Genomic DNA, 24,082 nt, shown 5'->3' with positions numbered 1-24,082 from the left:
CCATTTTGATTTTAAATCATCTTTGCAACAGATTCTATAAATAATTATAATTTAAAAAAAAAAAACATTTAGCTGCTTGGCTATGTCGTCATCTCTTCGCGACTGCTCTTTCGGCTCTTCAGGAAGCAGGTAAACAAACGTCGGGTTTTTTTGGTTTGTTTTTTTAATCAATTTTAAATAAGTCCTTACGCTGCATTCTCACATTGTTTCTATTCGTGTCATGTTTGCTTTTAGTATCACCAAAAAAAACAACCAAAAAAAAAATCCCTTCCAGACTTTAATCGACGGAAGTGTCTGTGAACGTTAGCCTGGTTTGAACTGGTTCCGAAGGGGCTGTTTAACTTCGCCAAAACAACAGGAGGAAACCATGTCGGGAAGCTTCTACTTTGTCATGGTCGGTCATCACGATAATCCTGTATTTGAGATGGAGTTCTTGCCAGCTGGGAAGTCTGAATCAAAGGTAACGCGACCATTATTGAGCCCTGGACCGCTCGCAGATCCGCACTGCGCATGCGCCAAACACGAAAAAAAACAAAAAACAAACACGAAACTGCGGTGCAGAGACCTTCGCGCTTTATTTTCATTGGAAATCATATTTTCTGTCAATTCTTTATCGCTTGTTCGATGAGTTGTTTTTCGTTTCTCACCACAGGATGACCATCGTCACCTCAACCAGTTCATTGCTCACGCAGCCCTGGATTTGGTGGATGAGAACATGTGGCTGTCCAACAGCATGTACTTGAAAACTGTGGACAAGTTCAACGAGTGGTTTGTTTCTGCCTTTGTCACTGCAGGACATATCCTTTTTTTTTTCTTCCTATTCCATGCAGGAGTAAATAAAAAAGCACACCTTTGCTATTCCAAAATCAAGTGTGCATGTGTGAGAGAAAGCAGCAGGACATTATAACTATTTATGATTTCATTTCACTTGAGTGCTTCCTTCCTTCTTATGAATAATGCATAACTTAATAGATAGCTGAAAACCTCATGAAGGCAGGTGCCTGGTCTGGCAATGCAAATCAAAATGAAATTAAATCAACGAAAATAAAATAAAATAGCTGAATGTAGGATTAGAAAGCTGTTACTGACAGAAAAGACAGACAAACATCTGCATTGCTACTTTAGTCATGTTTTACGAACTAATTTCAGAGGTGTACATCTCAAACAGTTTGTTGATTAATCAAAAGAAAAATACCACTTTAGAAAAACTGATTCATCATTTATTGAGCAATATTTCTACAGCAGTTCTTTCTGTTGGTTAAACAAAACAAGCACTTTGAAGATGTCACCTTGGACTGTGAGTAATCATTTTGTTATAATAATTGTTAATTAATTGTTGTAGACCTACTGCCGTTACCTGACATGTTAGTTTGAAGTATAATGTGATTAGTTAGTGAGGCGTCATTCTGTTTAGTCATATTCAATCCATTCACTGGCATGGCTTTGTTTTCCTTAACTATTGGCCACACATATAAGATTCATCATGCTGCATGATGTGCGGCAAGAAGATGGAATCAAAAACTTTTTTAACGATGTATATGATTTATACATTAAGGTAAGTAGTCTTGCATATAATTGGAATAACTTGGATTAATAGGGATTAATATTTGGTCTGTTTCACCTTCAGCATTTGAATTGAATCATCGGTTTTGTCTTCCTAGTTTGCAATGAATCCATTCTACGAAATCAACGCACCAATCCGCTCGACAGCTTTTGAGAGGAAAGTCCAGTTTCTTGGAAAGAAACATCTCCTGAGTTAGATCACTTCACAGAAGGATTTGAATGTGTCGCGTCCCTTTGTTGTATATACTTAAAAACACTAGTTTGATGTCTGTCGTTTCCTGTTTTACAAAATTGTACTCGACACGAATGGGAGTTTGTATAAAATGTTTTGTCTGATGTAATTCTTATGGAAAGTTTTGATTTATCCCCTCCCCCCCATGAAGTGGGATGTGGGTACGGCTACTTGTTGTGATTATCCACATAAGGCATAAACTTCAATTTATCCCAAAAGTGCTTTTCCAATAATGAATAAATCTTTTATAGCCACAACCTTATGTCTTGACATGTTTAGGTGCAGCAGCTTGGAAAGAGTCACTTCAGTTCTAAACCTTGAATATCGAACTGACTCCTCAACAGTTAAGTTTTTGGGCTACAAAACAGGATCAACAGACAAATTCTCAGGGGGTTTATTTATCATTTGACATACCAGTAGTACAACCTTGAACATAAATGAAATCTGAATGAGCAACAGTTAGGGTAAATTAATAGTTCACCTTATTAAAATATTAAGCAGTGGGGAAAGACTTCCAACTGTAAGTATATAAAGTGTTAATTAAGAGTGCTTTTTAATATAAAAATCATTATTTCAAACAATAAACCCAGCAATGAGGAGGAAGGATAACTCAATCATGACCACCACTTCATTACGCTTTCAGTAATCTTCTTATGGTTTGATTCAGTTATTTTTTTTTCAAGGTAAAAACTGCTTACAAAATACAAAAGTTTCCAGAAACTTAAATATACTATATGCCATGCATGTTAAGTTTGCTTTTAATATTTATTTTCTGGTCGGGAACTTATCCCTCAGTGCGTCCAGCACATAATCATAATGTATTCACAATGCAGAATGTGCACAAACAAGACCTAAAGGTGCAGTAATCACAAGCCTCAATTTGTTAGTTTTACAAAGTACTACCTTAGCTACTTCATAGTTCTCGAAAAGAACGTTACTGAGAGGTACAAATTATTTTAATTAAGCCATTATTGTTTAAGTATAATATAAATCGGTCATCGCTCTGCACGATCACATTTGGGAGTGTAATTTAGAAACCCTGCACTCCCCAAGTAGCACACATCAAAACACAGACTTTAGGAGTCGCATTATAATTTTCCTTTAAGACAGAATTTTACATTTAACCATCTGAGGTCATGAAAGTTTTCAGTGACCACAGTAGTTTTGGTCCAACATGATATGCTCCCTTTTTATACTGACTTTTAAATCGTGGCAGAGCGAAGTCAATGATTCAGTGCCTTGAGGTTTATTTGTAATTAGACTGGGATGAATTTAGTGTTTGTGTTTTTTTTTTTTTTTTTTTTTTTTAAACGGAGGTCAGACACTTTGCATGATCAAACTTTCAACAGTGTAACAAATCACAAGGCCAGTAGCATGATTTGTTTAAATAAGAGGTTACAGCATTGCACACCTACAGCCTCATCACACAACAGCAAATTCACGTTCGTGATAAATCCTGGATGTTATGAACAGCAAGTGGCAGCAGAGCGAGGCTTTCTGTGGAGCTTGACCGTGTCCGTGGGTATGAGGTGGTCCGTTCTTTCATCCATTGCCAACACTCTACGCACGGCCTCCTCGAAGGCCACCGCCACGTTGGTGGCGTCCTTGGCACTGGTCTCATAATAGGGGGAGTCACCATTCTCCCGGCACCACTGTTGAGCCTCCTCGGCGGACACCTGCCTTTCCGGCACATCCAATTTGTTTCCCAAGATTACGAAGGGGAACTTCTCCGGTTCCTTGACATCCGCGTAGTAGATGAATTCCTTCTTCCAGTTGCCCAAGTTGAGAAAACTCTGGTTGTCGTCTACACTGAAGGTGAGCAGGCAGCAATCAGAGCCGCGGTAGAAAGGAGTCCTCAGGCTGCGGAAGCGCTCCTGGCCGGCGGTGTCCCAGATCTGCAGGGTGACCTGGTGGCCGTCCACCTCCAGGTCCTTGTTGAGGAACTCCACTCCGATGGTGTGGAAAAGGTGAGCGTCAAACTTGTTGGTGACGTACCGGTTCATGATGGAGCTCTTTCCCACGCCGCCATCACCCAGCAGGATAACTTTCAGCAGGGATGTCTTTGTTGTCATGGCTGTTCACTCCCAGATGACCACTTTGGGAAAAAAAAAACAAAAAAAAACTGACCTAATGGAGAGACAACAACGTGTGAGGGATATATATATAGATATATATTTGAATCATCTGCACACCAGCATGGTGGCATTTTGAAACATGAACTCTCTATTTGTCTCACCAATGCTTGATTTAGTTTTTTGTAAACCTTCTCCTCTTGTCCAGATCATGTGCAGTAAACAACAAGTCCTCGGTCACATGCTCATACGCGTGTTGTTGATGCGAGCAGCCATGCAGGTGACGTTCAACCAGCTGTAACACAATGACAACAATCATGTTCCTGATTGACAGATGGTCCTACAACATATCGATTATTTATACTCTAAACAAGGTGTTTCATTTGTGAGGTATGACGAGGCTGGCGTGTTAACAGAAGGAGTCGGAATGATGAGTTTATGTTATCGAAGCTGGACTAACATGATAAAAGGAACAAAACAAAAACAACAGCTGGAGCTGAGTCGGAAACCTAAAATCAGCTGGCGGCGGTTTACGTGCAGGTAATAGGGCAAGTAGCATAACTCACTGTTTGGGTCAAAGCAGCTGCGGAGCCACCGATAGTTCAACCACGAAATATTAAGTAGTAATACTGCTGGGTTCGCGTGACAGCTCCTTTGTCTCGAGAATCGATAAATATCAGGTCGCAGCGTTTCCTGGTGGACTCCGGCGGCTCGGTGCTAACGCGGCTAGCTGCTAACGAGGCTAACGGGGACCGCGTCAGATCATGTGATCACGTCAGACGGAAACAACCAACGAGCGCTGAGGTTCCGTCTCGGGCCACCGCGACTTCTGCATGTAATATTCATTATTGTCACACCGTTATTATGAGAAGAACAAATAATAATAAAAAAAAAAAATAAAAAAAAGTTAAAGTATGGACGTATTTCCAACAAAAATGTGCAAAAATCATTGTGCAGCAAAACGGTTCCTGTCTTGTGTTTTACTGTAGCCAATATATATTTTATATATATATATGATATATTGGAACAGTATTACTGGTGCATTAATGTACTTTATACTAACAAAGATGCTTAAAGTTGTGCTTATTTTAACTTCCACCACTGATCACAGCATCATTCATGCTTCACCACCAGGGGGCGACACCTTGGTGTTGTTTGCCACCATCCCAGCTGCACGCAGTCAAAATCATAAACTGTTTATACAAATCTAAATGCATACTGGCCAGATGCAATGCTGCAGTGGTGGAATGTAACTTAGTACATTAACTCAAGTACTTTAAGTACAATTTATTTACTTAATTTCCTTTACTTGAGTATTTCTATTTGATGCTCCACTACATTTCAGATTGAAACGTTGTACTTTTTACTTCACTGCATTTATTTCACAGCCATTATTACTTATCAGATGAATATTTTATCCATAAAATATATGTCTACACTGTCTACAGACTGCATTTTCAGACTGCAAGTTACCTACATACTTGTTTGCCCAGTTTGCAGCCATCTACGGCAAGTAACATGCTCAAGATTAGCTTCCCAGATATACAGTCTTACAACAAGCACAGAATAAAGGAATGTTAGAAAAAAACAGATTTAATGTAATAATACAGTATGATTAAAATGAACAATTTGCAATTTCTTTGACTTTTTTTTTTATCATTTAAACTAAACAGCCTTCAAAAAAGTTACTCATCTAAGATTTTAGATATAGTTCAACTAATAATTCACATTACATGTCGTAGATTATTTTTAGTTAACTTCAGCAATGCCCTGTCACATACACAAAAAAAGGGATAAGCACAATATTGTTAAACCAAACCAACAGACTATTCCTGAGATTGGAGTTATCTGGATTGTAAGAGACTATTTTTTTTAAATCCTAATAAAGATTGTAACAGGATGCATTGATGTAGCAGCACGGTGATGGAGTAAACTTGCATGCACTGATTGTACATATTCTTCCCTTTAGGGTGCGGCTCTGCCAGGAAAGAACATTGAGAAACTCCACAAAGAAGACACCATCATATGGACAGGAAACAGGAATCCTTGACATGTGTCATTTCTAATCGTGGAGCTTCTTAAAAGACTGGCCCGGCGTCATCTTGACAGGGCCCTGAGGTCAGCACAACATTGTCCAGCCCTATTTCACCTCCAACGCTTTTCCCCCGCTGAGCTTCAAAGATAATCTGAAAGACATTCAATTGCAGTAAACATTTTAGATCAATATCTGTCATGGCTAGTCACAAGTACTGCATAGACGTTTAATACTTTATGGCTCCTTTGGCAGTGTTTATAACAGGTATTATTAGCAGTTACTTCAGTGCATTGCACTTATCAATTATATGAGACTCACAGACTCTGGGGCCTCGTCTGTCCAAGCCACGGTGAGGAACTCTGTCTGCCAGCTCTGGTCTTTGCTTTGGCTCTGCTCCCACACTGGGTAAGCATTGTTATCCAGCAGCACCCTGACTGTGCCCACGTTATGACCCACCACACGGTAGTCAAACGTGAGGCAGAAGCTGCCCTGCTGGGTCCAGGTGCTGAGAAGCAACTTCAGCTTGGCCACGTCCTCTTGCTCCCCTTGGAGCCCACTCAAGGCCATGTAGTACTCCGAACCTAAAAGAGTTTGGAGCTCATATAAGTAACTATAATTGAAGGATCAAAACTGAATGCATTTTATCTGACAAAATAAATCTCCTGCTGTATAGTCATCATTTTGTTACCTTTATCGTGGTATGCTACAGTCCAGTCCATGTCATCAGCCCTGTCTTGGACCCACTCACATGCTCCCTGATCAAAGTTGCAATCCATGATATACTCTAGTTGGTAAAGGACAGAAGCACTTTTTGAAATTAGTCCCATAAACAGTCATTATACAACTGTGGCACATAAACATACATTTGATTACCTTTCTGAAATGGCGCTATTTGGATTTCTTTGACTTCTGTGGCTGGGCCGAGCACCGACTCAAAGTCCTCTGATACTGTGTGTAAAGACAAAGATTAAAAATCACTGTGATGGTTTTTCATATGTGGATTTTATAGCGTGCACTACTAGTTACATCAAGATTAAACTATTGCAGTCTAATAAAACATTTGCGCAATAAATTATTTCTTCCTGATGGTTATAATGTTCAGTTTCCACAAAAACTAAAGGCAGGACTTATAGCAAGACAGTTGTGTTAGAGTAAATTAGTTTTAGCTTAGTGTACCTAATAAATTGGCATCTCAGTGTATAGTCTTTGTCATGATCCAACGCATCTTTATCCTGCATATACACTTACAAAAAAAAATCCCCTGGAAATGTTATTTTAGAAAAAAAAAAACTTCCAAAATAATGCAGCAAAGAGATTTTCCCTGATGAAACAAAAGCCAAAAGCTTGAAAGGGGCTTTTAACCAACAGGTGTAGACCTGCCCTGCTGTCACTCAGGCCTTGAAAGGGAACTCCAACTTTAGGATACAACCTCCCCCAAGCATTTTAAAGCTCTTGCAGCAAATCACCCCTGTGAAAAGCAGCCTTCGACACTCAGGCGAGTGACAGCTGGGGTTTTTGAACCTGCTCAGCCTGAGTGGGCTGGAGTTAGAGAAGTCTGGAGTGCTGATGACAGACTTTCCTACAAGGAGTCAAGTCTGTTTGCACGGCAGCTGTTTTGGGGAAACATAATAAAAGGCTTGGAGGCTTTGTAACCTCCCTCCTTTCCTTGCCCGTCTCCCATAGGATGGGAAGCAGGCCCAGGATGAGTTGTATCCCTGGGCTCTCACATGCCAACAGAGTAAAATTCCTCCCTGGAGGTGATGGATGTCTCGGGGCCTGTCTCCTCTTGCTATCCGAGACCTTAGACAGACTCTGATGCTTTAAAAGATCAAGATTATCAAGATTAGTGGTGAAAGGCAACCCTATTTGTAGGTTTTCTTAGTAAGAAGAATACTGCTACACGACAAGACTATCCAGTCCATTATGTCTCATATTCTAGAGACTGAATCAGATCCATTCTTTATTGTACATTAATGGGTTTCATATTAAGATTCCTACATTTGCATTTGTTTTAGACAGTGGTTTAATATCAGCCTGGCTCCGCCCGACTGTTGCTCACAACTTCGGTCTTTGCTGTGATTATAGTCTGGAAACCCTGTTTTCATGAAGGTTTGCTCAGCCACTCTTGAGGGCGGACTGATCACCAGCTGAGTGCGATGAAGTTGAAGTCAAGAGTTCGTTTTGAATTGTAGCTTTAACAATGTACCGGTGGTAGATAAAGCCAGTTGTACCAACGCTAGAAAATGGCAGCGGTCTCTGGTGTTTACAGCTTGGTGAGTTTCGGCCAAGTTACAACCCACCTCGAGGTCCCCCGATGGTTTGTAAACTCACAGTCTGAAGCCTCGGGTTTGGCATTTTGGCTGTCACCATCTTGTTTATTTTTTTTGGGAGCCAGAAGTGACCGTATTTTAATAATCTGGGGAGGAGCGATGGGTGGAGAACCCGCCCACCTTTACCGGAAACCTGATTGCACCGAGGCATATCAATCAAACGAGACACGCCCCCTAACCCACCTCACGTTGAAGCTTAATCTAATTAATTGTGTAATTTTTTCAGAAGGACCACCAAAACACTAATCAAAAGATGTAAGTATAGCGAATTACATCATATTGACTTGTGGACATTTTTTTTTATTGACTTTGTATTTTATAAAAGAGGTTGACACCTTTTGGATGGGAGTGTATGAAGCCAGAGGTTTTTCGGAGCCAGACCCTTGTGGCCCTCAGTGGTTATTGCACTTTGAAGGACTTCAGTAAAGGAGGCTATGTCCATTTGTATACACAGTCTATGGTTTTAGCACACAGCATAGGTCACATGGTGGTCAATACTGATTGGTAAAGTCTGCTCCAATAGTTTCCAAACCCGACCCGAGGTTATACACCCAGTATGATGCAACGACTTGGAATATTCCCCAGTGTAGCGCGGCCCAATCAATATATTCACAGTAAATTTGGATCTTGTAATACCAGGCCATTTTAATGTAAAAGCGTAAGCGAGAATCGAGTAGTTTTAAAAAACGTCAGGTTAGAGTTAACAATACTATGGGTTAATGATATGCCAGCACAGCAGTTACAATGCTTGTGATTCTTTATAAAAGTAGTAAGAAAGACTGCGATATCTCAGACCAATTTGATTTAATGTGCCTCAGCATGTTGCTGATCACTAAAGAAAACAACAGGGTAAAAACAAAAGATAAAAACAAGCCCATTTCTTCTTTGGCCAAGGGTTTAATGCTGAAGTGCTATTTTATACTTTTTTGAGCAAATTCCTGAAAAATGTGTAATTGTGTTCAGATGCAGTGCAGACATGAGAGCATGATCTCTGCTGAAGCATATTGAGTTTGTTTAGTCTGTTTATAGTTCCTATACTCTGTATACTGTAGACCACCCAGAATAATAGAATGGGTTTATTACAGGCAGCCAAACAAAAACACACTTACTGAAAACATCTCCTCTTGGATTGAGCTGGTTGTCTTCTGCTTCCTCCTGCTCCTCTTCTTCAGGAAATTCCTCCTCTTGTCTTGCCTCAGTCTGGGTGCCAATGTAGACCTCTCCCTCATAGTCATAAGGTTGCTGGTGGCCCCTGGGAGGCAGCGTCGCGACTGGTTCAGGAATAACATTTTTGATGTCTTCATTGCTCAGTTTACCTCCCAGAATCCTGGGCTTCACTTGGGAGTCTGGGATGACTGAGGGCAGGAAGAGGAAACAGATTGGTCATATGGATCTGCAATCATGAGTAGGAAATGTAATATTTTACCAGGATTCAGATGTGTTTCTTGTTTGTTGTCATGTATCTAGCAGCTGCAGGTCTTGGTAATCACTACCTTGGAGTAATTTACCAGTTCATGGATAAAATACTTCATTTTTCCACAGGAGCAGAGCTATATAACAAATGAGCATGCTAAAACAAGAGATAGGATTATCCTACTCCATGCAGATGAAGCATGGCAGAGACTTTCATTCCACATAACTTTAAATTAGTGTCTTAAATGCACAAGCATTTTAATACCATAAGCTCTAGATATAGAAGGTCATGCGGAGGATTCCAGGTTTCATATCAAGATTTGGGTGCTTTGGACATACATCATTTCCAGCCATGATCAAGGGAGAGAGTTGGGGGAGGTGTGCTTAAAAGTAGGCAAGAGGAAAGGATTATAGGTTTTCAGAGCAGGGAGTGAACAGCGGAAGCTGGATTCCACACAGTCTCACCATTGAGGGACTCATCTGCACTGCCTTTGTCTCCATCCCACGACCTCTGATAAAATGGCTTGACTACAAAATAAAAGAGACTTCACCTGTTATGATCTGGACCTGGTTCAGAGAGTAAAACACGACCTTCCTTTTCCCTTCTTCATAAGATGGCTGGCTGCAATGCAGTGGCATATTTACACAGGTGTGTTTTCAATCTGTACCTCTCAGGTACTAACTTCTGTAAAGAGGAGTGGAGCCTGAAAGCAGGAAACTAGCCTTGGCAGGACTGCTGTTTTCAAGAGATTTTTTGAAGAGTCCAAATGAAATATGCCGTTGTAAAACTGCTCCTGACCTGTCTGAGGGACTAATCTCGTCTGGGAAAGGCATGAGACATGTGTTTTTGAATTCTATTGTGAATGGCTTAAATGGCTTGGTACATCTTAAAAGACACTCCTACATATCACTGGATTTATAATTCTGTGAACAGATCTTGGATCTCACCAGAGCATTCAAAGCCATTGCCTCTGAAGCCAGACTTGCACCTGCACTTGTAGGATCCTTCAGTGTTCAGACAGACAGCATGGTGGCTGCACTTGTGGGAGCCGGCTGCACACTCATCAAGGTCTGGAATTGGAAGAAGCCTATTTGTACCTTTTAGCGTAAAATTGATCCCAGATGTGTCTTCTTAATAATCTTGTATACCTTACCTACACAGTCATATTTGCCGTCCACATATTTCAGATCGTAGCCGTCCTGGCACTTGCAGAAGTAGCTGCCGAAGGTGTTCACACATTGTCTGTTGTATGGGCAGAGGTTCTTCCCTGTTACACATTCATCAATGTCTGGAGGGAAACAGAACAAGGGGAGAAATTAAATGGCCAAAGATTTTGTATTCGTCAAGACGGTACTGTTCACTCAGATGACAGTTGAGCAGAGTCCTGAGGCACCACACTACAAAACTACATTACATTATTCTCTATTGAACGTTTTGGAGTTCTGCCTTTTGCACCATAACGAGGAAAAGTATGTACCAAATGAACATAGTAGAACTTTAAAAGAACATTTTAAACATATCACATTCAATGATGATTTTTTTTGCTGTTGTTTTTTTTGTTGAAATTGCTAATTCCCACTTCCCAGCAGTCCCTGTTGCTAGCGCACTATAGTGCTGCTGTTTATGGATTTATTTATGGCTCACCAACACTAAATAACTCTGTTCAGCATTCAATTTTGACATGGAAAATGTGTTTTTTCTTCTCAAGCAGCCTGTGTTGGCAAATTTCATGCAAATTTCATTCTTAACGTGGCATTTCTGGTTAGTTTGCTTAGCAGTTAGCAGTTTTAACCTTTCCTGCTTCACCTTCCGTTTCCTGTTCAGTGTGTCAGATGTTCTTTTCATGATACTGGTATTTTTTTTTAATAAATCTAGCCTTTTCGCAGCAACAGAGGTGAGGCTTTCTAAAATGGCATTGCGGCTCTGCACCATGGAAAACTACCCATTAGCTGCCTCTGTTTGCTGTCCTGTAACAGGAAGCTGGTATGCCAGGCCAGCTGGGAGACAGCACAAAGGGAGCTTAGCCCTAAACAGACGCCCGTGGTAATTATGTCTCATCCAGATGATTTGTCCTGAGATGATTTGTGTTGGGATTTGGAGCTGTATACCAAAACATTTTGGGGACAACATTATTTTGACATCATTCTAATAGTTTTGGAAACATACTCAGACATATTTAGTTGCTGTGGTTGCAGATTTCCACATTGGCCTTGGCAGAGGACTACACTGCACTACAGACCGCCTTTCTAGTTTCATAAATGAATTTACTTTCAGTCATGTAAATATGTTATTTTTCTTGTTTATATTTCTGCTTTGCAACTGAAAGTCTGGGCCTGTAGGCGGTTGGAAGCCTTTCGTATCTGGTGCAGACCAGATACTCTACGCTCACGTTGACATTTCATGTTGAATTTGGTGATCTGTCTCATCGGGGTTCATCTCGGGTAGAAATACACTGTTGCACTTTTGCTGTAAATCTATTTTTTAATGTGTTGGATACGGCATTCCTGAAATTTAATGCTGTAGAACTAGTAGATTACTTCTCTGCGTGATAATGTCAGGCTGACTAAGTCGCAGCTCAAGCTGTTTTGTGGGAAGAAGTATAATTTAATTGCATCCATCTGAATTACAAGGCAAGCAAGCCAAAGCCATGTGATAGAATCCTAATAGAACTTTTCCAGTATGCAAATACTTCCAGTCTATGTGACATAAAAAGCCAAGATATAATAAAAAGTCAGTCTCTTTTCGCTCTGTTTCATATTTAGAGATAAGATAAGATTAGACAAGATAAGGATATTGCTCTATCAGGCAGCAGACATGCAGTATTGCTTTCCTTGCAAGACATTAAATGCTTAAAATAAACGATTTACTGTTTCGATCTGTTACTGTGCGAGTGTGGTAGCTCACCTACACAAGTTCTCCCATCTTGCCCCAGCTGCAGGCCTGCAGATGGGCACTGGCAGCGAATCTCCCCCTCTACCTCCTCACAGCCGTACTGACAGTGAGCAAGGGAGCATGTCCTGGAATCTACGTGGACAAACACAAATAACACGTTATCAGACAGGGAAAAACTGCGTTAATCTCTGCATATCCACTCGGAGTACATAAGGAGACTCACTGGTACAAGATCCATCAGGCATTAAGGTGTATCCATTGAGGCAGTAGCACTTGTAACTACCAAAGGTGTTCATGCAGCGATGCTCACAGGGACGAGGTTTCAGGCCACACTCATTCAGATCTAGAAATAAGGAACATCGTCACTCTCTTTTGTAAAAGTTAAACATTTAAGTGACAACTTCATTGAAATACAGCAGATGAACATTTTCTTATGGGTACCTAAAAGTAGCTCGCAAAGTGAAGTCATCAGCTGGAAATGAGATTAAATTCCTGTACCCAGTTTGACTAATGTTTTCCAGACCCCCTTCACTGACCTCAAATACCCACCTTGATTGCATGTCTTTCCGGTGTATCCTGGGGAACACTTGCATTTGTTGGGGCCAACACACTCTCCATGCTTGCACCCGTGCTCACACTGAGCTGGTAAAACATTTAACATGAAGAAAACACCGCCAGAAAAGTCAGTGGTAAGACTGATGGATTGTAGTGAAACCGCACATTTCTGTTACGCAGGCAAGGATTTTTAATCATTTCCTCCACATTTTGTGGGTTTGGAAAATATCTTTCATGAAAAGAGTAACAATAGTCAGGATGTTGTGGTAGTACATTTCTGTTCTCTAAATATTTTTTGTTCATTCAAAAAGCATTTTGTGTATGCTACAATATTAATACACAGGTTTATTTGAAGGGAATTCAAACATTTTTAAATCAAAAACAGACTGTTCTTACCCTCACACTGCCCTTTGCTGTTTTTCTTCCAGCCATAGCAACACTCCAGTCTCCTGCCATAGCGACACACACCTGGTTGGTTTCCAGTAAGGACTTGTCGGTAGTGCCTTTGTAAAAGAAAATAAGTCTGGAAGGTAATTTGTCTGTCTGCGTAATATTTATAACCTACCAGTCTCAGTCTCATCCAATAGCACATTCTGCCTTTAAATCTTACCAACAATGACACCTTGATGAGAAATCGAGGTTATTACAAATTCATGTTTATTTAGGCCCACACATCCACAAACTCACTAAGCTCTCCCAAATGCAGGCTTTCAGCCATCCATTTTTAATTACAGTCCAAACAACCGAAATAAAGTGTCTGTTCACGGGCTCAGATAGAAGTGTGGCTCCCTGTGGAGCAGCAGCCAGCTGCCAGGATGTCGGCTACAGATGGAGGAAAACACACTAATCAGACACTTCCCGCGTCGGACACTGATACCTCAACTTTGATCTTCGTCTGGGTCTTGTTTCTGGAGTCAGATGAGAATCTACTGTGAAGTTATTCAGAGTTGTGATTAACGAGTCAGCATAGCGCTGAAAATAACCTATAGAGATGACATTGCGTGTGTGTATTTTTAAACCTGTAAATTAAATTAAGATTTGAACGTGCCATTTGGCGTTGACCTAGTAAGTAGGTAAAATCCAAGGATGCAAGAATCGCACATCCAAATCCACCTGCAGATTTCAGCATCATTATCTTTACTTTCAAGCTCAAAGTCACACTGTGATATCCCAGATGTTTAGGTGTCGCTGGGGTCGGCATCCTAAAAGCAGATTTGGCTCCAGTGGGACTGGAGGAATCTGAGACTTGATAGAAATCAACCAGAATAGCCCACAGGAGAGGCGCTTCTAAGTGTGACAGGTGCTCTTCAGTTTTTAACAGTTGCTGTGCCACATTTAGCCGTCACACTCTTGTGGTGGTCTGTTAGCAGAGTGTATACAACAACCGTTTTCCTCCTGTAAAGGTTTAAAGCACATAATTCAGTGAGAAATCAAGGGGTTCATGTTAACCATCAAGCTCCACTTAAAATAACACTACATGTACGAACTAGCAATTAAAGTGTTAGTAATTTCCTTTTAGGCCACAGGAACTGGGCCAAATTGTACACTAGCCAATAGTACAGGTCATATTTTTGGTTTCTTATTGGCATTCAGGCTCCCTGCAGTGTGGTAGTAACTCTACAGTACGAAGAAACCTGTCTGACATCATACTTCAACATCTTTTTGACTCTTGGCTGAGTAAATATGAAAGTTTACACCTGCTGCAGCTCTCAGGGGAGAAACACAGCACACAACATCACACGCTCCGTTGCTCTACTTGATTGACTTACCTCTGGGCTTCTGCGTTACCGGAGGAGATGTGGAGCAGGAGGGAAAGCGCAGCGAGCAAAGTAAACGGCTGCATGTCTGTCACCGGGAGCAGCCGTAGTGCTTTGTTTCCCACGGGGCTGACCTCGGTTGGTGCGAGTCTTGACTATTTCTCCTAAGGGCTTAAGCTCATTAAACTGCTCAGACAGGAGCAGGTCTCAGTTGAGCCTTTAAACAAGGCACGCCGGATTTCATGTATTTCCAGAACGCAAAGTCAAAGTTTCCTCCAGGGAGGGGGGGGGAGGAAAAAGACAAATTCTCTCACTCTCTTTTCAATGCTGCAGCTATACTCTTTGTCCCATATTTTGCCTTCCCTTCTTCCTCTCTGAAACTCCAGAGGTGGGTTGACACGCTGTGAAATGACACTGAGACGGATAGGTGGTGACTTTTGGAGGAAGGAGTGGGTTTGTAAGGGGGGTGGGGATTATGTTTAGGGGTGCTCCTCTATTTACTCAAAGCCTATACAGGACCACATTTTTCTGTACAGGAGAAATCACTGTTTCACCAATGTGAAATACAGGGCAGCCTATTGATGCTTTTACATTAACTTTAGATGCATTGTTTGCCTTTGCTGTCCTTTTTTTAAATTTTTTTAAATTGTTAATTTTTTATCATTAGCTGTATCACCTAATTGTGGAACTCGGACATGCGCAGGCCTCTCATTAGCCGCTGCAGCGCTCTTTGATGTCTTGCTCACAGGTAGCACATAAAGCTTTCCTGTCTCACACATGTTTATTCCAAGTTCAGCCATAAAAGTCTTTAATGAGTTTGCACACTTTCAAAGTTGCCTCTAACATCTGGTCCTGCTTGTCAGCTCCCTTAGAAATGGACAGGTCACGTTTCTGTGGGAGCTGCAGGGTTTAGTTTACAGTTTGTTGTTACATACATGTTTCTGTGTGAGTGCTGTGAATTCAAAATCTGTTTCATTTAGATGTCACACTGGGAGAAGAGGCTTAGCATGATGACTCCAATGGAAGTAGCTTTCAGATGAGATGGAAGTCTGTCGTTAAACAAGTCTGGGATTATTTGAACAGACATTCAGAACTCACGTCAGGAAGGAGAAATGTTTCAGATCGCTCATCAGCTCATTTAGTTTATATAGCAAAAGGTCAAAACTAATTGTACCCAGTTACTCCCACTGTTGCATATGTTTATTGTGGAAATAATGCACATTTGGTGTGGTTTTGCTCCTGTGATGTGAGATGAACTCATACATCAGCAGTTCTTATGAATGCAGGAGGACGTATAAAGGTTATAAGACGTGTGGTTGCTTGTTGATAGACAATTCTTGCCTCAAATATGCAGCACTAAGTAGTGGTGTTGACAGAAAGTACCGTGTATCACATCTGTTAATGGCTGAACAACCATTCGGACAGTAACTTTATTATGATCTCCAGTATCTTGTTTATCCATTTAACTGTGTAGTTTAGGTGTCCTGACCACAATCTCTCTGTAACCTTATCCAAGTAGTTTTACATCGTGGTTACTGATTACTGGTTACGGTTACAGTTAAACATAACCAAGCTGCCTTTAGGGAGCTCAGTTGGTCCCATGTGGTTTGTCCATGAGGGCCACCCAGTTTTTACAGTTACACACAGTACTGAATAATTAAAAGGTGTTTAGAAATATGTGTGTCTTCTTTTAGAAGTGGAAATGATGAGGAGAAATATGTGTTTAATGCTTTGAGAGGAAAATAATTGTTTGACCAAGATTTTACAAAGGCAAAACGTTGGCGAATATTTTCTCCATGATAGGTTTATTCAAGAAATGTATTTACTTATTTCCGTGACCATCGATAATCATAAGCCTGCGTGACATGTACAGGGTTTACACATAATGGGAGATGAAACTATAATTTCATCAAAATTAAGAGATAATAACATTATCACAAACAACAACCTTGTTGTGTTGCTATCTGCAGGCTGCACTTCATCAATTAGAATCTGTAATTCATGGCATACGGTATGCAGAGTTAGTGCCAGACAATATGTGCAGAAGACTGTTTTCTACCCTGGAAGAGCGCGCGCGCACACACACACACACACACACACACACACACACACACACACACACACACACACACACACACACACACACACACACACACACACACACACAAAACACTCACACTCTCACTGTCCTCCATTCCTAGTCTGAAATCGGACTCTATGTGACTGACATCTCAAGCATGTGGGTCATGCAAGCTATACATTAGAGCTGTTTCCTTGGTGCTGACATGTTCACTGCATGTTGGGCGAATCTGATGATGAAGATATTGTCACTGCAACAGCGCCCTCCCCTGTCCTGGAGAGAGCAGTGACATTTAGACCAAGTCTGGATTCATGTGCAGCTCAGTGGCTTTTAGACTTCAGTTAGCAAGTGCTGAGATGTTGAAAACTATTTGTTGCAGTGTTGAATGTGAATATATTTAGCAAGAGTGAAAATCAGAGGGTTTGCGTCATGATAGTTATGAAGAACACTAGTGATTACAGTATTTTTGAGATTTTACAAAGGTATAAAAATGTGTTTTAAATTTAACATTAAAAGTATATATTAATAACCAATTACTAGTTTTGTTTTGTAATTTTTTTTTATAGATTCTTACTTAAGAACCACAATGATGAGACCTGGTCCTATTTTTTTTTTCTACATTTTTGTCTGTATTTCAATTTTCTTTATGAAGGCGAAGATACGGTTCAGCACTTGCCAATTAAAAAAAAGCAATGAACCGACAAAAGGCCACATGTTGCCACTGTATATTATCTGCCTGTAATTAACATGTAATTGAGTTTCACCTTCAGAATGCATTTTAATTTTACCAGCTGCTGTGATTTACTGTGCTGCTTGTGTTATTTTTCTGTCACCAGAGGTCTCTGTCTGCATATATGTTGGGTAGACTGCAGAAGCTGCATCAAGCATCCTGAATGAGAGTCTGGGTTGTAGCAATGTTTGTTTTTTTAAGGAAGTCTATTGATTGGTCAGCAGTTTATCTGCTGTGTCCTGGACATAATAATATGGCCATTTTAGCAGTTTAGGATTAGTTTTATTTTCAGTGCATGTGTTAGATAAAAACTCACATTTGGCTTTTTTCATGTGTTGTCTTTGTTGTTGTCATTGTTGACTTATGCTTTAAAACTTGTCACATAATAAGGCTGTAAGTGGTGCAGGACTTTGATGCTGCCTTCAGGAAGTGTGCCTCCCCCACTCAGGCCAACACACTCCTCTCACTTTAAACTTATAATTTGATAATGCAGCTGAGACCGGGCTCAACAGACCGCTGTTTCACCCAAACCTGCAAGCCACATGTTACTTTGAGAGAAAATCAGTCGCTTCTGTGTTGGCATACATGCTGTATTCATCCATTCACAGGCCTACACTGCAGGCCATGCTGCAGTAAGCAAGGCTTTTACTATAAAAGGAGAGACAATGCTGTTGAAGAGTTATTTTGAAAGTAATGTGTGTATGCAACCGCATCCTGCCCTGAGTGGGAGATGCCATGAGCAATGAATGCACTGCAGACAATACTAACTGCTGTGAAAATGGGCCACTGCTCATCAAAGATACTGTTGGAGGTAGTTTGTCTAAATGCATTTGTGAACTGCTGTCTAGACTTGACCAGAGTCTTTATAACAGTCACATTTCAAAAGGCTGTGCTTAGCAGTAATTGCTGTGCTTCCTTTTAAATCTTCTACACAAAACTGTTACTTTATAGTGTGGACTCTGATAAAACCTGATCACTTGTGTTTTATACGAGGGATTTCTGTGTTGGTTCAGGAAGGGAGCTGTAACTTCCCCCTGCGATAATAAGTGACCTTGAGAAATCATTTTGACTGGGCGTGTGCAATTCTGATTGGACTATTTGTACAAGGCAACTTCCACCTCGTGATACTTAAAGTTTCTTGTACTTTTAGTTGTCATTTTACAGTTGTGTCCTCCTTGTGACCCAACAGAAATCTGCCTTAATTTACACACAGAAGATTGTAATTGCAGGTGCTTCTCCTGAAGCGCCTGCTGCTTAGCAAATACACAATGACAGGCTGTGGCTAAGTGAGGGTCAACCCAGTGCAGCCAGCCAGCCAGCCAGCCAGACAGACAGACAGACAGACAGACCTCGGGGGATTCAGGCCCCTTAAACATGAAGAGTGTGACAAGATAAACGCAGGCTTTCGCCTCAGCTGGACACCTCCCGTTTCTCCTCTAATTAATAATGCAGCAGCGGACACAGTTGTGCCATGCTGTGAGAGTGACTTGATGGGGAAGCACTCGACCTCTCTAGAGGGCTGATGTGTGGCTCCCCATTATTTATTAATGGGCTTGCCTGGTCCGACACATTACAGTGGAATATTAACTCTGTCACAGTCTGTCGCAGATGTGATGGTGGTTGCTTCACAGAGGTAACACTGACCAACACCAGAGTTGTACCATAGTCTTCCTTTAGCAGAGGAGGAATCTAAGCCTTTGTCTGCTGTTATAATGCTGACTTTTTTATAATTTTTTCTAATAAATGAGTCACCACAATTTCTTCTTGAGTTATTTTCTCCCCTCGCAAATGCTGACTTTATCACACACACCATTAAACAATATCTTATACATTTATCGACAAATGGTACTTTACGTCTTTTGACTTCCATTTATTCAAGTCTGTGGTTAGCTAATGGAGAACTTCCCCTGTGCACTTCCTGCCATGTGACTACATCTAAATCCAGATCAGTTTCAAACAGCCTTTATTTACTTCTTGTTCAGATCAAGCTGGATGTGCTTTAAAATGATCCTAAACATATTTTATACTCCATTTCACATTTTTTGGTGCATGCATCTGTTGTATTAAAATTTGTATTTTCCATTATCAGATTTTTATCTGAGCTGCAGTTAAAGACACGTGTTACCGTGATAAGTAATGGAAGACTATAGCTGCATTTTGCATTGTTCTCTGATGTCAGCAGAGATTAAAAATACTTTTTGTTTAGTTTTTTCCATTTTCACCTTTTAAGCAGCACAACCTTGAAGGTTAAAGTTTAAAGCTGCCTTTTATTCCTGTTAGCTGAAGTTGTTGGTGTTGGGTATAATTACACAACTATGTACTCTAGAAGAGCGCTCACCTCACCTTAGTGCAGTGCTCATGTGGATTGCATGCCTAACAGGATAGGACAGGCCGCAGTATCACTTTTACCTCCTACTATGTCTTTGCACAAGAGCTCTAATGTTCCTGCACTACCGTAGGGATTAAAGGCTCCTGGCGATACATTAAAAATGACTCTGCTGTTATTACAGACTTGTGTTGTTATCAGTAAAAGTCTATGAAAATGAAAACAACCAGATTTCATTTCCTGTTTGTTGTTAGAATGAGCTCTGTAGCTATTCCTGCAGGGATGTGCAAAGGAAAGGGATAATACATATCCAGGCATGGCATTTTACACTGTAGGTATGTTGGGGTTGTATAAAATACATGTCTATATACACGTAATTTACTTTTATAATTTTTGAGGGCCTTGGCAGACAGAAGTGAGGCTTGCATAGATAGGTAGGTAGGTAGGTAGGTATTTACTTTATTAATCCCACAAGGGGACATTTTTTATGTTACAAGTGTATGTTACAGGTTCCTCTGCAGTGGTGCACAGCATGAAGTGGAAACAGCCCACAACAAAGGGCAGAGAGAAAATGTCATAAATAGCAGAAGTCAGAAGTTGCAGTTCAAAAATATAAACTAGGATTTGCATTGACGGCTTCCAAAGACCCACTTTAACCTGCACACACACAATCAGGTCTCCTCATCCACATTAATTAAGGGGAGATTAAACCGGACCGAAATCCTAACCCCCTAGCTTCAGCTGCCTTGTTTCACAACAGGCTTTTAAAGCTCTACAGCAAACATGGTTGCAGAACAGATATGATGACAGTTTGTGTGCTTATATGATCTTAACGCAACTGTAAACTTAACTTCGGGCATGTGTGAAGGATTAACATATAAATCGCTGCATTTGTTTAATATACTGTACATCCAGTCGAGACATTCAATCCATGACCAGGACTTCAGGAGCACTGACAGCTCAGCACATTCCTCAGACGGTTTTCATCAGGCTGTCTGAATCCACCACAGGGCTGAGTGTCTTTCAGTTCACCTTTCTGGACCATTGTGCTTAAAAGATTAAAAAAAAAAAAGCAATCAATAATACAGCCATAAGGCAGGCATTGTACATTCTTGTAGAATACAGCACACAAAACTAAATATATGCTTCCACAGTCAGAATAAGATTCGTCGGCATCATCACTTCTCAAAATGTATAAACAGTCTGCTGCACCAAAGTTTCACATCTCACACGAATGACGTGCAGGATTCACTGAACTGCACATAGTGTTCTTTACCACTGTTTCAAAGTTGAGAGCGTTTTTTTTTTTTTAACTTGGCAGGTGATGGATAATGTTAGTTCACACGATAACCTCCCGATGACATCATTGTAAGGGCCTTCAAATCTCTGTACATGCTTCTTTCTCAAACCTCATGTGAACAGAGTGCAAGAATGTTCACATGTTACACCGAAGCTCATTTTATTTGATCTTATAATACTTTATATCTAATAACCTGTTTACAAATACAGAAAAGAGCAATTGTGTCAATAAAATCTTTAATTGTATTCTAATTCATTAGTTTGCGCTGTAAGTCTATCTACACCATTGATTTAACTGCGGAGTTTTGATTATACAGCACGGTACTGCAGCTTTTTAACCACTTCCTGTCACACACCTTTGAAACTGTTGAGTTCAAGCAAACTCACAAATAAGCTGCTGTAACTACAGAGACAATTTGCACAGCGTAAGATCTGAAGGAGATTTACCAGTCAGGGCATGACAACACTTTCATGTCTACACTGGTGTAATTTTTGGAGGAATAACAATCTTATTATTTTTTTTAAACAGCACCTCAGAAATTGTTTTTAACCTGTGCAGCCGGTTAATGTGCAGTAAGTTACAGATAAACTAGTGTTTAGAAAGAGGAGTTGGCACACTCTGTCGATTTTCCAGGAGTATTATTCAAATCTGATATAATGATGCATGCAAACTTGAACTTTACAGCCACATCATTAGGAGAGCTCTGGTTCTTCGTGTCCAATAATGACCTATCACAGTAGTAGATGTCTAAGGTGTTCTGTTCACTGCTGCAAACTCAACTGTCCACTGAACTCTTTTCTCACTATGGCTCATTGGTTTCCTGCAGTGCATATGACATTTTCTCAGACTAAATTTGTGACTGTGACAAAGGATTAACCACATGAGCTCATGTGCTATTAAAAGCACTTGGTCAAAAAAGAAAAACACCATGAGAGAGAGAGCTCTGTATTTTCTCTCACTGTGTGTCCCCTTCGACCAAAAAAGTCCCACTTCACGTTACATGATTACTGCCACACAAATGATATCTCCCTCCAAAAAAACCATGCAAAGCGGCATCTCAATTCACACTTACTCCTCTCATTTCCTGTCTCGGATGTCACACGTGATCACAACCTTAGGCTGGCATGATCACTGTTATCATGCTGCCTGTAACTCACCTTGTGCTCAGTACTCTGCATGTGTTGCATCTGACACAAGCTGTAAACTTACAATCCTCCGTTCATAAATGCATAGTGTGAGATCATGGGTGCTGGAGGGGGAGCGTTTGGGTTGCCGGACTCTCAGCTGATGAGCTACTGTGCACACCAGGGTGACTGTTGCAGATGTAAGGTTGCATGCACATGTCACATTGAATCCGGCTACACTACATCTCTGCTCCGGAGACACATCTGCCTAGCTAATCACATTGCAGATATCTTGTCCAGCAAGCCAAAGAAGTAGTAAGCTCTTTTTAAAGGTTGTTTTTATGTAACTCGGCCTGTAATGTCTGTCATTTTTCTTGAAATGTTATGAAACAAGAAATTAATAAATATGTTGATAATTTAAAAAGGATGTTTAGCTTTTTTTTTTTTTTTTTTTTTTTTACAAGTTTGTTGCCTAGGAGTGTACAGAAATCTTTGAAGCAACATTTACAACCACAACTAAAGGAGGAAGAGTTAATTGTGTACTGTGAGGGTTTTTTATAGCCAGTTAAAAATGTCTTAGGTAGATGTTAGAAGAATTTAGACTCATGACCTCATTTTTCTTTCTATACCAGGCCTGCATTATCTGCCTGCAGGTTAGTTTCAACTTCCTGCCTCAGTGCAGCTTGTCTGTGTTTTGCACCATGTTCTCAAGGTTTTCTGAACTGTTGGTTGACTTATATAAAAAGTACTGTGCAAATGTTTGGGCACTAAAAGTAAATTAGGAGAAACTTTTACAAAAAAATGCCATGAATATTTTTTTATTCATCAATTAACTTAAAAAAAAAAAATCCCACTGGGCTCTGTGATGTTCAGATCATAGCTTACTGCAGCAGCATGTTCTTTCTGGAGTTCTTTATGACTCAGGCTGGATATTTGGGGGCGTTTCATGCTGTAGAATGAATTTGGGACAGATCAGATGGCTCTCTGATGGTGTTGTATTATCAGTAAGAGTCATTTCGAGTTGCCAAAACTTTTGTGCGTTACTGTATTTCTGGCTAAAATTGACTATGGATTTCCAGACAGTAAATTAATCAACTTGGTATCTCCTCAAAGTCTGTAATACACCCGTCAGTCCACTAGGGGATACCGTGTCAGTGTCAAATTTTATCTTGGCGAGAAAAGTATCTGTTTATGTTTTTGGTACATCCAATTTTTTCCTTTCTTGTTTAGTTCAGGAGTCCTTATGTTTAATTTAGTGACCTATTTACCCTAAAAGTTGTGACCTTTCCAAGTTATTCTATGACTGACATCCTAAACAGAGGATACATTCACTGCTGAATAACTTACTGTTCATTCCTCTAACTGCCTTCAGAGAATAAGAAACAGGTCAAACAAGTTCAGTGTTTACTCTGTGTTTATTTTGCCTCTGTATTTACTCTGTTGATAAGGATTCAAATAACTGTTTTAACATTTTAATATCTTTGTTATTCCAGAGACTCTAGAAATCTGCTCCCATATTTATCCATTTTCACATCTTTGCTAATTGATCAGTTTGTCAGATATGTTTGCAGACATCTCTCCTTGGTTACAAATCTCAAACATTGCACAAGGGGGGGAGTTTCTTGTCACACATAAGAACCATTATGGTGTGTCACTGGCTTGACCAGCTCAC

At 40.4% G+C, this 24,082-nt stretch overlaps 3 protein-coding genes across 6 annotated transcripts; 1 reads left to right on the top strand and 2 right to left on the bottom strand.

Moving 5' to 3' along the window:
• The first annotated feature begins 97 nt into the window (after positions 1-97).
• Positions 98-2,052, top strand: trappc2 (trafficking protein particle complex subunit 2). The gene is made up of 5 exons (XM_069702700.1): positions 98-129; positions 275-460; positions 653-801; positions 1,474-1,555; positions 1,662-2,052. The coding sequence occupies exons 2-5, from the start codon at positions 368-370 to the stop codon at positions 1,758-1,760; spliced, it is 423 nt and encodes a 140-aa protein (XP_069558801.1). The 5' UTR covers positions 98-129; positions 275-367; the 3' UTR covers positions 1,761-2,052.
• Positions 2,053-3,073: 1,021 nt separating this feature from the next.
• Positions 3,074-4,633, bottom strand: rab9a (RAB9A, member RAS oncogene family). Of its 3 annotated transcripts, none has more exons than XM_069702698.1 (3): positions 4,434-4,632; positions 4,032-4,162; positions 3,074-3,922 (listed from the first exon to the last, which is right to left on the bottom strand). In XM_069702698.1, exon 3 carries the CDS (start codon positions 3,865-3,867, stop codon positions 3,259-3,261), a length of 609 nt encoding a protein of 202 aa, XP_069558799.1. In that variant the 5' UTR covers positions 3,868-3,922; positions 4,032-4,162; positions 4,434-4,632; the 3' UTR covers positions 3,074-3,258. The 3 variants fall into 3 exon arrangements, with proteins under 3 accessions (XP_069558799.1, XP_069558798.1, XP_069558800.1); XM_069702697.1 differs by having other exon boundaries at positions 3,074-3,890; XM_069702699.1 differs by lacking the exon at positions 4,032-4,162 and having other exon boundaries at positions 3,074-3,890; positions 4,434-4,633.
• An 806-nt stretch (positions 4,634-5,439) lies between these two features.
• egfl6 (EGF-like-domain, multiple 6) lies at positions 5,440-15,242 on the bottom strand. Of its 2 annotated transcripts, XM_069702682.1 has the most exons (13): positions 14,863-15,242; positions 13,490-13,596; positions 13,088-13,180; positions 12,762-12,881; positions 12,551-12,670; positions 10,800-10,934; positions 10,594-10,716; positions 10,111-10,173; positions 9,342-9,587; positions 6,776-6,850; positions 6,591-6,686; positions 6,221-6,483; positions 5,440-6,053 (listed from the first exon to the last, which is right to left on the bottom strand). In XM_069702682.1, the coding sequence occupies exons 1-13, from the start codon at positions 14,934-14,936 to the stop codon at positions 5,946-5,948; spliced, it is 1,623 nt and encodes a 540-aa protein (XP_069558783.1). In that variant the 5' UTR covers positions 14,937-15,242; the 3' UTR covers positions 5,440-5,945. The 2 variants fall into 2 exon arrangements, with proteins under 2 accessions (XP_069558783.1, XP_069558784.1); XM_069702683.1 differs by lacking the exon at positions 10,111-10,173.
• Positions 15,243-24,082: the final 8,840 nt, after the last annotated feature.

Source organism: Brachyistius frenatus, unplaced genomic scaffold (genome assembly GCF_029030835.1).
Source record: "Brachyistius frenatus isolate BFR_SWC_R1_liver_20210118 unplaced genomic scaffold, ASM2903083v1 Contig_42, whole genome shotgun sequence".
NCBI lineage: Eukaryota > Metazoa > Chordata > Actinopteri > Embiotocidae > Brachyistius > Brachyistius frenatus.
Note: the sequence above shows the minus strand (reverse complement) of the source record. Positions and strands in the feature narration are given on the sequence as shown.